The sequence below is a fragment of the Paramisgurnus dabryanus genome, chromosome 6, assembly GCF_030506205.2.
Source record: "Paramisgurnus dabryanus chromosome 6, PD_genome_1.1, whole genome shotgun sequence".
Lineage (NCBI taxonomy): Eukaryota > Metazoa > Chordata > Actinopteri > Cypriniformes > Cobitidae > Paramisgurnus > Paramisgurnus dabryanus.
In genome coordinates this window covers 7,263,203-7,279,644 of record NC_133342.1, presented here as the reverse complement: position 1 = coordinate 7,279,644, position 16,442 = coordinate 7,263,203, and the positions used below count along the sequence as shown (strand labels likewise).

General features: G+C 35.8%; 1 protein-coding gene across 2 annotated transcripts in view; it reads right to left on the bottom strand.

Moving 5' to 3' along the window:
* The window catches only part of ankrd12 (ankyrin repeat domain 12), a 58,603-nt gene that overhangs the window by 12,383 nt on the left and 29,778 nt on the right, over window positions 1-16,442 (bottom strand). The window contains exons 2-6 of one of the 2 annotated variants that reach the window (XM_065262376.2): window positions 6,849-6,962; window positions 6,448-6,598; window positions 2,638-2,709; window positions 1,970-2,116; window positions 467-670 (exon numbers count right to left, since the gene is read on the bottom strand). In XM_065262376.2, the coding sequence (XP_065118448.1) occupies window positions 467-670; window positions 1,970-2,116; window positions 2,638-2,709; window positions 6,448-6,598; window positions 6,849-6,908 (634 nt within the window). In that variant the 5' untranslated portion in view covers window positions 6,909-6,962. The remainder of the gene's footprint in view (window positions 1-466; window positions 671-1,969; window positions 2,117-2,637; window positions 2,710-6,447; window positions 6,599-6,848; window positions 6,963-16,442) is intronic. The other variant, XM_065262377.2, reaches the window with a different exon arrangement.

The following is a 16,442-nucleotide window of genomic DNA, read 5'->3' as shown; positions in this document are numbered from 1 at the left end:
TGGACTACAAGACACACACGGATTGTGTTATGTTATCATAATTCCTCCTGCTTTGACACAGCCTTTCAGTTAACTGCTGTCAGCATTGCAATGTGAGCGAATCTTTCAAACATGGTAAGGAGCGTTGCATTTCCGGCTAATGTAAGAGGTATTCAGACCAACCACAAAGTACAGATTAGCTGGCTAATCAGGGACATAGTGCTTTTCAGATCGATGAGTTTTGTACAAAATCAAAGCGTTTGAGGAAGACAGGGATATCTGGAGCTAATAAAATGTATGATATTTGGAAATGAATGTGTTTATTAGACAAATTGTAATATACCAAGTACACAAAATCACGTTGTTTTAGAAATGAAATAGGTGCCCCCTTTAAGTGATTTGGACACAATGACATAAGTGCTAATACCAAGTTACTAGTTTTCTTATAACTGGGTCATATAAATGTTTATTGAGCACACAGTCTTACCTGCAAAGTCTTTGACATTAACATCCGCTCCAAGGCCGATAAGCTCCTTCACCTGTTTGACATCGCCCCTGATGGCGGCCATATGTAGGGGCGTCTCCCCCCTCTCATTCCTCTTGTTGACTTTGTCCTTCTGCCGCGTGGACGAGCTGCTAGTGATCTTCTTCTGCATTGTTGGAGTTTGAGAAGGGTGGCTCGGCGTGGTATCTGAGATCATAAACCAGAATAACAAAAATCTGAAAATCATTCTGCATTTTATTTAGTTTTCTATGTAATTTTGTCTTAATATTGTCTGCAAATATGTCAATAATTTAAGGTTAATTTATGTTTTCTGTGCTTTGTTTATACCAGTTCGGCAATTTAGCAATAAAGGGACATGTTAAGACATGTTTGAAGATTCTGTCACCAAATAAATACCCGTTAAAACCCAGAAACGACTTGTGCCTTTGTTTTAACTCGAGAGGAGTAACAATAACCTTCATTTTTTCATAAACAAAATCCAGATAATTTACCCCCATGTCATCAAAGATGTTTATGTTTTTCTCTGTTCAGTCGAGAAGAAATTAAGTTTTTTTGAGAAAAACATTACAGGATTTTTCTCCATATAGTGGACTTTAATGGACCTCAAAAGTTTACAGTTTCAACGCAGCTTCAAAGGGCTCTAAATGATCCCAACCGAGACATAAGGGTCTTATCAAGCGAAACGATTGTCACTTTCACCAAAAAAGTCAAATATGTACTTGTAAACCACAACTTCTCATCTTGTACTAGCTGTGTGACGCGCTAGCATTACCTTGCGTATTACACAATCACGTCGAAAGGTTACGCATAACGCATGCGAAACTACTGCTCCAGTGTTTGCTAGTGTAAAGAAAGAGGACCGTTCCGACGTTGTTGTATGTAAAATGATACTAATTAATGTCTTTGTGTCAGTTTTTTGTTTAAAATGGTCCGCAAGTGTGCAATTTACATATGTAACAGGTGACCTCGACGTGATTACGCAATACATAAGGTCACGCTGGCGCATCACATGGCTAGTGCAAGACAAGAAGTTGTGGTTAAAAGTAAATATATTTTATTTTTTCAAAATAATTTCGCTAGATAAGACCATTATGCCTCGGTTGGGATTGCTTAGAGCCCTTGAAGCTGCGTTGACTGTAGAGGTCCACTAAAGTCAATTAAACTGGAATGTTTTTTCTAAAAAAAAAAAAAAAAATTATTCTCGAATGAACATAGAAAGACATAAACATCTTGGATGACATGGGGGTGAGTAAATTATCAGGATTTTTTATGAAAGTGGAGTAATCCTTTAATATTGACTGGGTAAGGTCATGTCAAAGTTCGAAACTAATGTCAAATCGATCAAACTTTGATGCTCCTAATCTCATTATTAGATAATGAGACTTTAACCTGGATTTTACAGACAGAGTCACGTATGTGCCCATTAAAAATGATGTGCAACGTAGGATAAATACCAACAATCGTTCAGTGGTCAATGTTTCCTACCTGGACTGTTGTCTCTCGCTGTCATTTGCATCAGAAGAGCCATCTGCTTACGCTCCGATAAAGGGTAGCCAAACAAAATATTCACAGGGGTAGACTTCTTAGTGCACGGCTCCTTCTTAATTTTCTTCTTATCCGGACCATCTTTGTCTACAGCAAGCAAGAAGAATGACAAAAAGCTCATTAGTATGCTTCCTCCTGGATTTCGTGCATCTTAATTTTTACAATTGTCCACTTTAAAGAAGTGGCAAAAGGTGAAAAACAGAGATGAAACTATTTCCAGCCTTACAGACGCATGCATTACCCATTTAATCCCATTAGTATTGAAAGGCATGCGATTAAAACAGATGCAGAAGATAAACCTGGAAAATGCTTGTATGTGCTTCCTTGAACAAGAATCGTGGTGAAATCAAGAATATTGGGTCTGTACAAAACCCTGCTCTTGTAACACAAAGTGAAGCACAGAGCGTGAGGCAAACAAGCTAGCAGACGGACTAGGTCATGCTGCAGAGGTTAGTGTAACCCTTTGGTAAACAGGATTCATTTTATATGAGCCCCATGCTTGTAAGTACAGGGACGGTGACGCATCCGAGGCCTTTTCGGACTGTTTACGACTGATTGTGCGACACAGCAAGGGTCTGCTGCGGGGTGGATTTTGCGGAGGCAGTTACCTGCATATATCCTGCAGGTAGGAAGTAATCTTTCTCCCCACGCATCACTCGACTGCCCGGGGTCAGAGTCATCTACAGTGCAAAAGCAGAGAGGTGGGGAGGGTCAGGGGTCGAAAAAGCAGAGCAGTGATTATACTTAGAGGCTCTGCTTCTCAAATCACACCACAGGATTTAAATACTTCGCGAAACCAATAAAGAGTCACAAATGACATCACAAAGTTAAGACCATTTTCCTCATGAGGTAAGACCATGCACCCCAATCCTAGGATGCAACATTGGACCAATGAAGTGTGATCCCCCACTCACTTCTGACATGAGTATACACTAAATTGATTCAGTCACAAAAAAGCTCAGTCACATTGAAGAAGCTGTAAAATATTTTAAGATCAGTTTTTATCTAAGTGCTTATTCAACTCCATGTTTGGAGTGTCAGCCAAGGGTTAATATGGCAGGTCAGTAAAAAACCTGACATTTTGGTAATGTCTAAAATAAGCAAAATGATGTTGGCTACACTAGGGGTTTTCAAATTGTGGTAAAGACCCACCTGTGGGTCGCACAGTGGGATAAGGTGGGTTGCGCAAAGTCGCTTGGCTGTAGCGGGAAAAACAGTTTAGTCCAACTAATGACAAACAATGACAATGGTTTTGATATGATATACCAAGGTATTCTGATATTGCAATTAAATTAACATTTCATTGATTAAATGACAAGAAAAAAAAAGACTATTAAAAAGAAAATGATGCGCGTTTCTTTCATTTAAAAATGTTATGTTAGTGGGTCCCGGCTTAGATTATACCCATTTAAGTGGGTCGTGAAATTAAAAGTTTGGGAACCCCAAGGGCTACACAATACAATCACTGGTTATAAGTAGCATGTAACTAATAAACTCAGGGCTCCAGACTAACTTTTTTCACTAGTAGCACAGTGGCCCCCAACTGAAAATATTAGGGGCGCAACCAAAAAATTTGGGGGCACATACTGTAAATCAACATGCTAACCAAATATTCACATTTCTACTAATTTCCACTGTATTACTTATAAATACTTTAATGATAGATGCAGAAAGTACAATGTGCTGTTTCAAATTCAGTGTCACATCACAAAAAAAGGTCAAATTTACTGGTCGCACATGTGCGACTGAATGTAAAATTCAGTGGCACATTCTCAAATTTTGGTGGCAAAATGCTAGTAAATGAGCAACACCATGGACAAAAGATATTGTTCATTTTTCAGTGACTGTAACTGTAGGCGTTAATAAATGAAAAGAAAAAAATACTACTCAACATTTTAAATGGATCAAAAAAGTTAAATCAAAGTTGTCCTAAGACAAGAATGTGTATTCGGGATTGGTTTTATATGGTTTTACTTTTATTAAAGGTTTAGATCCACTTTAAATGTTGACTAGTATATATGCGTTAAAATTGGGACAATAAAGGCAAAATTGCTCTGTTTGCTGTAGAGTCAAAAAATGTCTAAAAAGTGAATCTGAGACAAATGTTTAATGTAGTGACTGCTCTAATTTGTATTTAAAAAAATTATTTTATCCATATTTCCTACCCATTTTCTTTCTTCTATCTGATCTCTTTTATCTTCTTTAATATAATGTATGTTCAGATAAAATGTACCATTACTGTCACTTATGCTGGGTACACACCAAAAGATAATCGGGCTGATTTTGGGCCGATTTCCCCCTTTCTGACAATCCTAGCTATGTCCCAAATATCGTCCCAAATATATTATTTTATCAGATTGTCCCTTCGTGTGAGGTGTGTTAAGTGTGTCCGCACCTGCTCGGAAGAACGTCTGAACCGCGACGATTGCGAATCGTAAATATTCAACATGTTGAGTATTTACGATGAGAAATCCTGATGTGTGTGGGGAATCCCGAGGACGAACGCGAGCACGCTATTGAGATTATTACATGAAACGAAACCATATCCAATCAGAAAGCTAGATATGGGAAGACGGAAGCAGTCATGGCGCAGCACAAAGGCTGCTTCTCAATCCGTAGGTTGCATTTCCAGGCTGCATATACAGTCTTATTTCAGAATATTAACAGTTATAAAATGTACTATTATTCCTAGTTTATCGTATATTGTTGTAATATACTTATGACTTGCGAATGTAATGCTCAGTTAACTTGAATAAACCAGGTTTCATGACGTATGCAGCCTGCATATGCGACCTCCGCAGGCTACAGCCTTCGGATTGAGAAAAGTTGATGTGGACAGCCGAGATGGAGGATCAGCTTGTTGATTTGTGGCAACAGCATGAATGTTTATACAACGTGTCTTGTAAAAATGATTCCAAGCACGATCATTGAAATGTCTTCCTGCATATCGTCCGCCATGCTTATTCTGAAGTCTCGCAAGATTTTCTGTGTTCACAGTCGAGACTCACATAATGGCACACCACACACTATAGGAGCAAAACGGTTAAATCTAGGATTTTATGTCCTCATGTTTGTGGTCTCTCACATTTTTTAAATCTTATAAAATGTAAAAAAATCTTTTGGTGTGTACCCAGCAAGAGTAGGTGTTGCTGTGTGGACTTTGAACGTATTAAAGGAATATTTCACTTATATTTAAAAACAAATTCTGATCATTTACTCACCCCAATGTCATCCAAGATATTTATGTCTGTCTTTGTTCAGTCGAAAAAATTACGTTCTTAGAGGAAAAAATTCCAGGATTTTTCTCCATATACTGGACCTCAATGGTTTACAGTTTCAACATAGCTTTAAAGGGCTATTTGGGATTGTTTAGCCCAAGGGTTTTAACTAGCAAAAGGATCATCATTTTTGCCTAAACAATAAGAAATTAAGTACTATTAAACCACAACTTCTCGTCTTGCACTTGTCGTGTGATGCGCTAGCGTGACCTTACATATTACATAATCACATTGAAAGGTCACACATTATGTATGAAAATCCTGGAAATTTTTCCTCAAAAAACTTATTTTCTTCTCGACTGAACAAAGAAAGACATAAACATCTTGGATGACATGGGGGTAAGTAAATTATCAAGATTTAAAGTAATCCTTTAATATAATTAAACATTAATGTGAAAAAAGCCTTTTTGGCAAACTCTGGCAGAAATGTTTATTAAAGTGCACTGCCCCTGTAATTTTTATTTTTTTTGTACATTTCAGAATGTTTACCTGTTAGTCTAGCACTTGCAAGAGGTTTCTTAGTTTTTAATTTATAACTGCCTGCTAACTTTTCTAAAAGTACTTAGAAACTACTTAACTAGAAAGTACTTAACTTTTCTAAAAATACTTTACATTATTTAGAAGGCTACGGGGGCTCCAGATTATTATTTTCATTTAATAATATTAATTGTAAATAAAACCAATGTTTAATAACATTATTGTTTCCAAGAATCATAAACAATTATTACAAGCATATTTCTTTTTAAATAAAAGCCACTACAATGTAAACAACTTAATTATGCAACTTAATTCAACTGACTTTTTTAAGATTTGACTTCTGAAAAGACAACATAAGTTGAAATACAGTGTAACCTTAAGATCAGAGACTATTTCATTTAGTATATTTATGCTCACTTGTATAGATGTCCTATAAATTCTTCATTAAAACTCAAATTCGCCCAAGTTCAGTTTTTTTTATAAGTCGAAATCTCTTGAATCGCTGAATGAGACCCAAAACAATCATATTTTTGATGAGGCTAGTTTATCTGTTAAAAAACTCATCATTAATAAAACATGTTTTAACATTAACCAAAAGGAGGCAGCAACGAGGCACAGATGCAAGAACATCCTAGAACACTTCACACAAAATATAAAACTGACCCGTGTCAGAGTCTCGCTCCTCGTTCCTCGGCGGGCTAACGGTGAAGGACAGCTTCCGTTTCATGGAAGACTTTGACTTCCCCTCTTTTCCCAGGATTTCGCTCCGATCCAGCTTCGGAGTTTTGGCAAAAGGAGAGATTTTTTCTTTACTCTAAGGGAGAGAAGAGAATATAAACCATAAGAGTTTGGATATGCAATTAATATACAAAACATGTTTTGTGTGTGTAACTTAGCATGAATTCTTCTAAGAATTTTGGTTTGCCTACAAAAACCCCCAAAAACTATAAATATTTCAGATTGTTCCCAACATGTTCCTTCAGTAATTTCCCTTTAACTAATATATATTCAATGTTTATACATTATTTAACAGGTGCTGCAGAGTTTAAAAGTTGTCATCTCACCTTCTTCCCCGCCGTCTTCTCCACCATGGCTCCATCGCGGTCTGATCCCGGTTTGGCCATGGTGCATCTTCTGACTAGCTGTGACAGCTACGGCTTGCAGATTTCATCATGGGACTGAAACATAAACATACAACTTATATAAAACCCATACAAGATTCAACACTGCTCCACATCTTTAAAATATAAGAAATGCAAATAGTTTTAGATTTATAATATCAGGCATTTTATCTATTATTATCATCTCATGCATCTCATATATTTAAGCACAATTTTACACTATGCCAATATATTGGATTATCTAGTCAAAATCAAAACACATTTAACTTTTTAAACTAACAGATTTATTCATATAAATTACAATAAATTGTCCTCTTTCTATGTCTGTATCATCAGACCATCAGCTAATAAAACTTTTAATTGTATTTTTTTTTAAACGTTTCCCACTGTTAAGTCTTGCAGTCAAGAATTAAAACAGAAACTTATTGTAGGGTGGCAACATAGAGTCAAAGTCCCATATAAAAACCATGGTACCACACTTTTAAAGAAAGGCAAAACTAGCAAGGAAATAAGAGTAACTCTATAGTTAAATATAGATGGAAAACAACAAAACATAATAAAAAGCAACAAAATGATAAAAAGACTAAAACCGATTCTTATAATGTCTGTTGGGCACATCATATCTGCTGTTGCAATGAAATTCATTTAATTCCCCAATGCACAAAAACATTGAAAATAAAAAAAAGATCCAAAGCTTGACAGCAACGTAGAAAATATCACACTTGAGCAACCAGAGAAAACCTTCAACTCGAAGGTCTAATACACCTGCAAGCTCCAGGTCCAAAAATACATTAAAAGACGATCAATCAAAGCTGAACTCTCGGTATAGAAGGTGAAACATCTGTGAACCAGAAACCGTCAATCACACCAAAACCTTACATCTGAAACTGTTTAGACAAATCAGCACCATTCTGGTCCTTTTTGACATGTCAGAAACACATTTCAGGCACAAAAGTAATTAGGATATAAAACGAATTTCCAGGAAACAAAGTCTATTATTCAGCGACACACAAGACAAACAGATTTTGTAAATGTAAGAGGAGCAAATCTCACTGCCACATCGTCGCTGATCTAGTCACAAATTGTTTGGGTTTCACAACCACAAAACACAAACATGCGTGTGTTTTTATTGTATCGATTTGTTTTCTTCTTATTATTGAAAATCTATGGCGAAATACATGCTCTAATATATGTTTATATTGCATATAATGTGTAGTCCATTTGTCCGATCTAAACAAATCCATAAAAAATAACCTACTTAATGCACAAAAACGTTTGCAAGCATAAAGTGTGTTTACTAGGCATGGGCCGGTATGAGATTTTGCCGGTATGATAACCTTAAGCAAAAATAACACGGTTTCACGATGTTGCAGTATTGCCATTGCAAGACTAAAATGTGTTATTTCAAATGTCTGCATATACAAACAACAACTTTTCAACTGGACACAATACATTTTATTTTTAAGTAACATCCAACATGTAACGTGCCAGGCAAAAATAAGGCCTTTAATTATAATATTCTTTTGCAAAATTATAAAAATTATAAAATTGAAATGTATTAATAATATTAAATGTAAACATCAAATCAATTACGTGACTTAATTATTTAACTTTATTTTGTGTAAACAACGCTTATACCTTGAAAACAGTATCACATATTATTTTAGTGGTTTTGAAACCTTGACTCTTTAAAACCTCAATATACCTTGAAACCGGTAACCGTACCATGCCCAGTGTTTACTAGACACTTACTTCATGAGACAAGACACGAGATTGAGTTCACGAGAACGAGACAAGACACTTTTTTATACCAAGAAATCCTCAATGATAAAAATATTAATGGGAAATGTTTTAACTAATCTAGGACTGTCACTAACAATTAATTTGCTAATGAAGTGATTTGATTTTTTTGGTAATAAAAATAGACGCAAGTTAGCAAAAACCTTTAAAATGACATAATATTGACGATGCAATAATAATTGGTTCAAATAAAGTATCAAAACCAATTAAACACATCACATTAATGTATAGCCTATGTAATAAAAACAGCATTATGTATTATAACAAAAGCCTGCAGAGGATTCAAGCGGACTTATCTCATGGATGGTATCTTTACTTTCACTTTAGATTGAGAAAACACTTACTTTCAGCAAAACATCATTTAAATCTGTACTAATACTTAATATTTGTCCAATTCTTTAAAATAGAAATGATACAGCCACTGTTATTCTTGAGCAAGAACATGCAGACATTAAATCATGTAAACTCCAAGTGGGGGATTAATCTGCTAAAACACTTCACATCTGACACTGATCAACAGACAATCACAACACGTCTCAGACTTTGCATCCTCCAAGGTCACTTATGCAGGCTGCATACGTCATCAAGCCTGGTTTATTTCAGTTCACTGAGCATTACATTTGCAAGACATATTACAACAATTTATGCTTAACTAAACCTAATACTAAACTTTATAATTGTTAATATTTTATAATAAGACAAATATGCAATATGCATATTCAGTCTACAAATGCGACCTCAGAAGGATGCAGCCTTTTGTTTGAGAAAAGCCCAGCATTTCACCTCCACGAGAAATCTTGTGACATAATACGATACGCATCGCAAACCATGAGTGATGTGCAAAATAAGTGTATTTCTATAAAAATCTAAGTATTATAGAAATCTGATTTCATCCGTTTGTATGCAAACCAATAAACCGGCTACGCAGAAAATTGAGTTTACATGGGATTCAGAGATTATAAACATTTGTGGCATTTATATTTTACATGCATAGACATGTGCACATGAACAGAACTGCAATAAAACCCGGTTAAGGGGTTTACAAGCGCTGCAAAATCGGGAGAATGGGTAAAAATTTACCTGCGCCAATTTAGCTTTAGCCATTTATGACCTTACATCAGAGCTAGTAAACTAGTGGCCCGTGGGCCAAATGCGGCCCACCAATCATCTTTATCCGGCCAGCCGGTCATCTTTGTCCGATTTAAAATCAGTGTGGTTACTTTAACGCCGCCTTTCCACTGTATAAGACAAATGAACCAAATAAACCAGAAGGAGAGTCACAAAGGGGCTGTGAGGGTTGCCAAACATCTGCAAGTGTGTAATTTTCAAATCCAGTTTAAGCTTTGGATTTGGGATGGGTCGATTACCGGTTTCACGGATAACCACGATAAAATGTCCTTACGGTTAGTATTATAATTTTAAATTTAATTATCATTACAACCGTGTTTGATTCCCGTGATTTTGAAAACTCGCGGTAAATCCTGTCAAGCCAGAATCAGTTTGACGCAGGTGCGCACATGCAACATAGTTTTTTGCACAAGAAAGCATTTAAGGGATAATGTATTGTATTCATTCATGGTAAACTTATTAGACAGATTTTTTTTTACGACAGAAATAATTTCAGGGACATTAAATATTAAATTGTGATTTTCAAAAATAAAACTTGTTCAAATGTTATCAGTGTGTGTATCAGTTCTTTTTTGAACATTTCCATCTTATTTTAACAAAACCATGATAATATTGATAACCGTGATAACTTTGGTCACTATAATCATGATATTAAATTTTTAAACCGTCCCATCCCTACTTTGGATGCATAAAAACTTGTGTGACTACACCGCATGTGAAACACCGACCGGAAGTGATTAATTTGTGTGATATATATATATATATATATATATATATATATATATATATATATATATATATATATATATATATATATATATATATATATATATATATATATATATATATATATATATATATATATATATATATATATATATATATATATATATATATATATATAAAATAACAATAATAATAATAATATATGTTTAAAAATATATAAGAGGTAAAAATAGGGGTAAAATTTTGGCCTGCATCAGATTTCCATTTTTAAAATCTGGCCTTTGAAAAAAAATTGTTAAAGACCCCTGTCTTACATGTTATCAGTGTATTGAGCATAATTGTAATGACTGAGCATGTAAATGTCATGTAGTCATGTTCTGAGAAACATTTTGCTGACACCCAATCACAATTCAGCAGTTATTACACACATTTAATAAAGAAATATCAGAGCGTAGACATAATTAACTTTTCATGACTAGTTTGTGGTCATTTGAAAGCAAGAATTTATGTTTATCATGTTTATGGTTTTATATAATTCAGCTTTTCAAGAAATACATGGATCGGAAAAATCTGCAGCTTTGTCAGTTGTGATGTGAATACGAAACTAAAAGTACATCCAGATTTTCCTCAGTGCATTTTAAACCACTTTGTCAAAATGAATCACATAATGCCGAACCATTTAACCATAGCGATTGATCGGCTCAGGCCTATTATTTTCTTCTTTCCTTGAGAAGGTGACTGATGTTGAAATCTACTACAGCCCTTGACTGTTTTACTCACACCACCGTAACAAAACCATTTTAACAGATTACTGTACACACACGTTACACATACTTTATAACTTGTACGAAAGCTCCTCCTAAAAAAAAAAACATGAATGGAAACATGATGTTACTTGAATGCATAAACCATGGGTTTATTTAACAAAATCACATCGAAAAAAGTTTTGCACGAACCTAAATCCTTAAATATCTCCAATTAATTTAAGCAAAAAAGAGACCCTGGTAGCCAGATCAACAAAAGAAACAAACCTACAGAGACACACAGAACTAAACAATATCAACCCCTCGCTCTCCCTTAGTGATGCAAGCAGATGACACAGAGCAAAGACGTCTGGGAAATAACATTTCCACGACACCTGACACCCAGTGGAACTGCACGAAAATGAGCTGAGTCACTCGCTCTGAGAAAAAGGAGACAGTGATGAGAAACAAGCAACACCGTCCACATTTGTGTGGGACAAATGTGTTACAACTACACCACAAGATTTCCTGCATTAGGTGTACCAGCATGTACCACACACAAAAAAAGTACAGTTGGTACCAAATGTATACACATCTTTATTGAGCATTTGTACTGTTGTGTACAAACACAGCCTTTAAAACTTTATAACTAGTGGTGTACTGGATCGGAGTTGATCCGAACAAATCATGACCTACGGTTCTGCTCGCATGCAACTTGCAGATTAATTCGCAAACTTAAATAGGGAAAGTTTATCGTTTGCACATGTATCAAAGGCTTGCAAATGTTAACACTCAAGTAATTTTAAACAATTTAACAGCAAAAAGGCGCAAAAGTGAGCAGCTTTCTCTACGCACAGGCGGTTGAATGTGTCCAGTCCAGCTCCAGTCAGAGGTGATGATCCGCCCTTAAAAGATCATGGGTCTTATTTATTAAACATTGTATGTAGGATACTTACTAAAAGTCTACGTATGCACGATCTTGATTTTTCATGGCCGGTTTTTATACCGATTTCCTTAACAAGCCAATTGGCTATATTCAAGAAACCTGCGTTATTTACAGCATTTATCGGATCTTGCTCTTCTAACTTTCACTCTGTGCGTGCATGCGCCGCGCATCCACGTGATTGACATCAGAGGAGCGCGAAAAAACTCGAGACAGCTAAACTCGACAGAGAACTTCCCTGCGCCTCGTCCATTAATTGTAAATAGCAGGAAAAGTTATCAGTCTCTTAGAAATACAAGGTGTGAGTGTGTAAACTGACTGAAATGCGTGTATCTCACAGTGAATGCGTGAGACTTGAGAGCCCTGCGAATGTATTGTTATTTCTCCGCGATTAACTTGTCCTTTACAGACATTCCAGCTTGCAATCTTAATGTCCTGCGCACAGATTTGGAAATGCTTTTACACAAAAGACATGTTTGCGAATGATAAAAATGTAGTCTGTGCACGTGGGTGCACTTCCGGAAAAACCGGCTGAAAAAAATACAAAAAACGGTTCCGATCTCTGGCCGGTCAACCGGTGCATCCCGTTAGGATTTTTTTTTGGGCCGATACCGATTTAAACAAACAACTCCTGTCCGATACCGATATTAAACACTTGTATACAATAATATACAGTTGGTCTATTAGCTATTTTATTTCTGCATCAAATTATTTTTACTTAACATGGATTTGATCTAATTAACATTCAACTGACCAACATAATAGGAGAGGCACAAATTAAGCTAAAACAAATATAATAAGACAGCATGACAACCTTCAAAGGTGGTTTTTGCTATTCAGCATTTATTTTATAAACAACATTAACTCATTTTTTACATATAATGGATTTCTTTATGCATTTAATTAATAAACAATCGGTATCGACCTTTCTCGTGCTATTGCCGATATGCCGATGGTTTCAAATTCATCAAAAATCGGCCGATAAATATCGGCGGCCGATACATCGGTGCATCACTACAAAAAATTTAAATGCGCTAATGATTAATAGAGAATAAAACCAAGAGTGTCTTAACATGGTGCAATTGGTTATTTCTTCAGCTTAACTGGCAGGTCACTGCATTAACAGCATAAAAGGACGAGGGTTTGATTCCTAGAACACAAACACTGATAAAAATGTACTGATTAAATGCACAATGAAGTTGCTTTGAATAAAATATAAATGTAATTTTATCGCTTGACTAAATTCATCAGTTTGAAATTTCACTCAACTGTGCACCAAAATCCAAAAATAAAAAAATTCCACATCAATAAACTAAGCTGACTGTTTATGGTGTGCTCCGTAGTGCACAACATTAATATTTCATTAGTTTACTCCCTCTGAAGTTGTCCCTAAAACCTCACATCCACAGTCATTACATCAAAACCCAGAAGAACGTGCTGGAAGAGACATTGCCGTTACGCTTACAATACTGTTTACATTAAGTCACGAAATAACATTCAAGGTTATTCCAGAAGAAGCACGTGGATGCATTCTGCCAACAAGATTTCAGCAAAGCCTGGTGGGTAAATGACTGGGTGTATTCCTGCCTGTGAGACTGAAGACAGGCAGAGGCTGGGGCCAACGCCAGGGAGTGGAAACACAAACAGTGTGCTATAAACCCTACAGCGTGACCCCGGTCTGCCGTCTCTTCTGAGACACCAGCAGTGAAACTACTGACGGGCCTCATTTATTCTGCCATCAGATGGACCAGCAGGTCGTCCTGTGTGGCATCACCACATCACCATTATGGCTCGGTGCAAACTCTTGACCCCAGGATGACAGCAACAACTATGGCCATGGAGGAAAATGAAAAACAGGAAAACCAAAAAATGGTTGAAAAGGATAATAAGACGGATTCTTAGAGAATAGATGAGCCACATAATCCCTCTCGTAAAGCAGACCACACATCCGCTAACTTAAATAATATAAAAGAAAAGGTAAGAGATGATATGCAACACTGAAAATACTGTAGTCATGGCAACAAGGTGGTATCAGTTATGTGCATTGTAATATATTTACAATATAGCACAGCCTTGAAAGCCTTATTGCTTTCTTATTCAGTTTCTTCTTGATAAAAATCTTAAAGATGCAAATATGCTAATTTTTATCAGGAAACTAAGGGCAAGATTTACTACCAGCACAAACCATCATTTTGGCTTTAAATAACGACTGTCGGGATTTACTATAGATGCACAGTGGATCAAGCGCTGAAAAGGTCTAGTTATTTTTGTGATTGACTTTATTGCATATGCATTTCTAGGAGTTTCCCTTTCAGCCACAAAAAGGGGGAGACACAAAAAAAGATTGATTGAATAAATGTAACCAAACAAAGTTTTTGATAATACATTCAAATAGCAACCAGCATAGAGTAAAAGGCGCGCATGCTTTATAAATGCATCAAACATGTTGGCATGCGTTTTAAAGTGTCAAAGAAAGATGCCTGCTTGCTTATTTGGCCGAAAAGTTTTGGTTGCCAAACATTTGGTGCATCCCTAGCTATATTGTGATTTCACTCAAATACATCATGAAAAAGCATTACAGTAGAGTTTACATCATAGCCTAAAATCCCAATACAGCAAACCATACAGTGTCTAATCTCGAATCTCTCAGTTTCTAAACATTTATTACACAATAAGAAAAATGAACACGCACATCAATCAAATAAATGAAGTGCCATTGTCCCAATAGAGCTACGCTAAAAATAAAATGCTTGTGCTAGATAATATTTTATGTACCGGGGAAACGTTATGAATTTTTTGCTTTTGTCTAAAACAGTAAGCACACAGTCTAAATGTAATACAGAACTGAGAACCACATGGAAGTAATCAGCGACACACAAATCTCTGTCATGCAGTCTGTTGATTTATGATGAAACTGCTGTTTGTACATCTATAAATACTGTAATGTACTACATGATTACTCCTATTCACAACAAGAAGAGTAGATCCAGAAATGCCCTTCCCAGAATGTCTCATATTAATTGTGATATTACTGGAAGAGAGACACAAAAACAGGCCGACCATGTGGGTCAGATTCTTACATTAGAGCACCATTACAGGGCAAAGTGCTCTTTATTTCCTTGACCTCATCATCTTGAAAACCTTTTGAACTAAAAACCTAGGCTACGTCTGAATTAGTTTTAGTTTAATAGCCTACACAATGAAATTAGTTTGTTTCATTATAAAGCAAAACCTTTAAAAGGTGACATTGAATGATTGAACGGGGTATTTATCCTTGTTCTGTGATGTGACATGTAGACAAACATTTTTTGTTTGGGTCTGTAATGCCTTAGAAGCTTCCTAAAAACCTCTCTCAGATAGCTCTATTAGGGTGGGGGATTTTAAACAAGTGGTTTTGCACCTATTTGGCTCCCCCTACTGGCTTAACTTGCAATCTCATTACTGATTGGCTGAGTTTGCTGCCACTCAAAAAATGTAGCCAATTATTTTAAAGTGGAGGGGCAGTGAGATGCCTGTGATGTCATAAGCATCAGTTTTTCAGATTGGGCCGTTTTCTGGCTGACATTTCTAAAAGAGGAATTTCTACGAGACTGAGATGTTTAGCATGTCTAGCACTTTTTGTATGTTCGTGAATGCGGGTAGACTACCACTATTTACCTTTAAAGTAAGGTAAGGAACATTAAATATTGATTTAAAATATTTTTTCCTTTATCCACAAGGAAAACACGTTCAATGTCGGTTTTAAGATAAGATGTCAAAATGTCACAAACAGACAATTTGGTTTAATCATTTGTAAATATTATGTCATATAAATATGTCTTTTAATAACATATATTACATTTTTGTGTAATATTAAACTGTATCTGTCAAAATGGTTTGCAGTAGGGGTGGGCGATATCTCGATATTCAAACTATATCGATATATATATATATATATATAATTTTTTTAACACGAAATGGATTTTGACATATTGTATATATCGATACAGGGCTGCAGACTTACTTTTTTCACTAGGAGTAGGGGTGGGCGATAAACCGGTAGACAAAATTAACCGGTAGAAATTTGTCAACCGGTAGAGATTTTGGACTATCGTTTCTATCGAGGTTACGTGCCCACGTCACGCTCCTGTGCGTGTGGTCGCGAAAACGTAACGTTTGTACACGTATTTAAGCACTGCAGTTTTAAAACAAGTTATT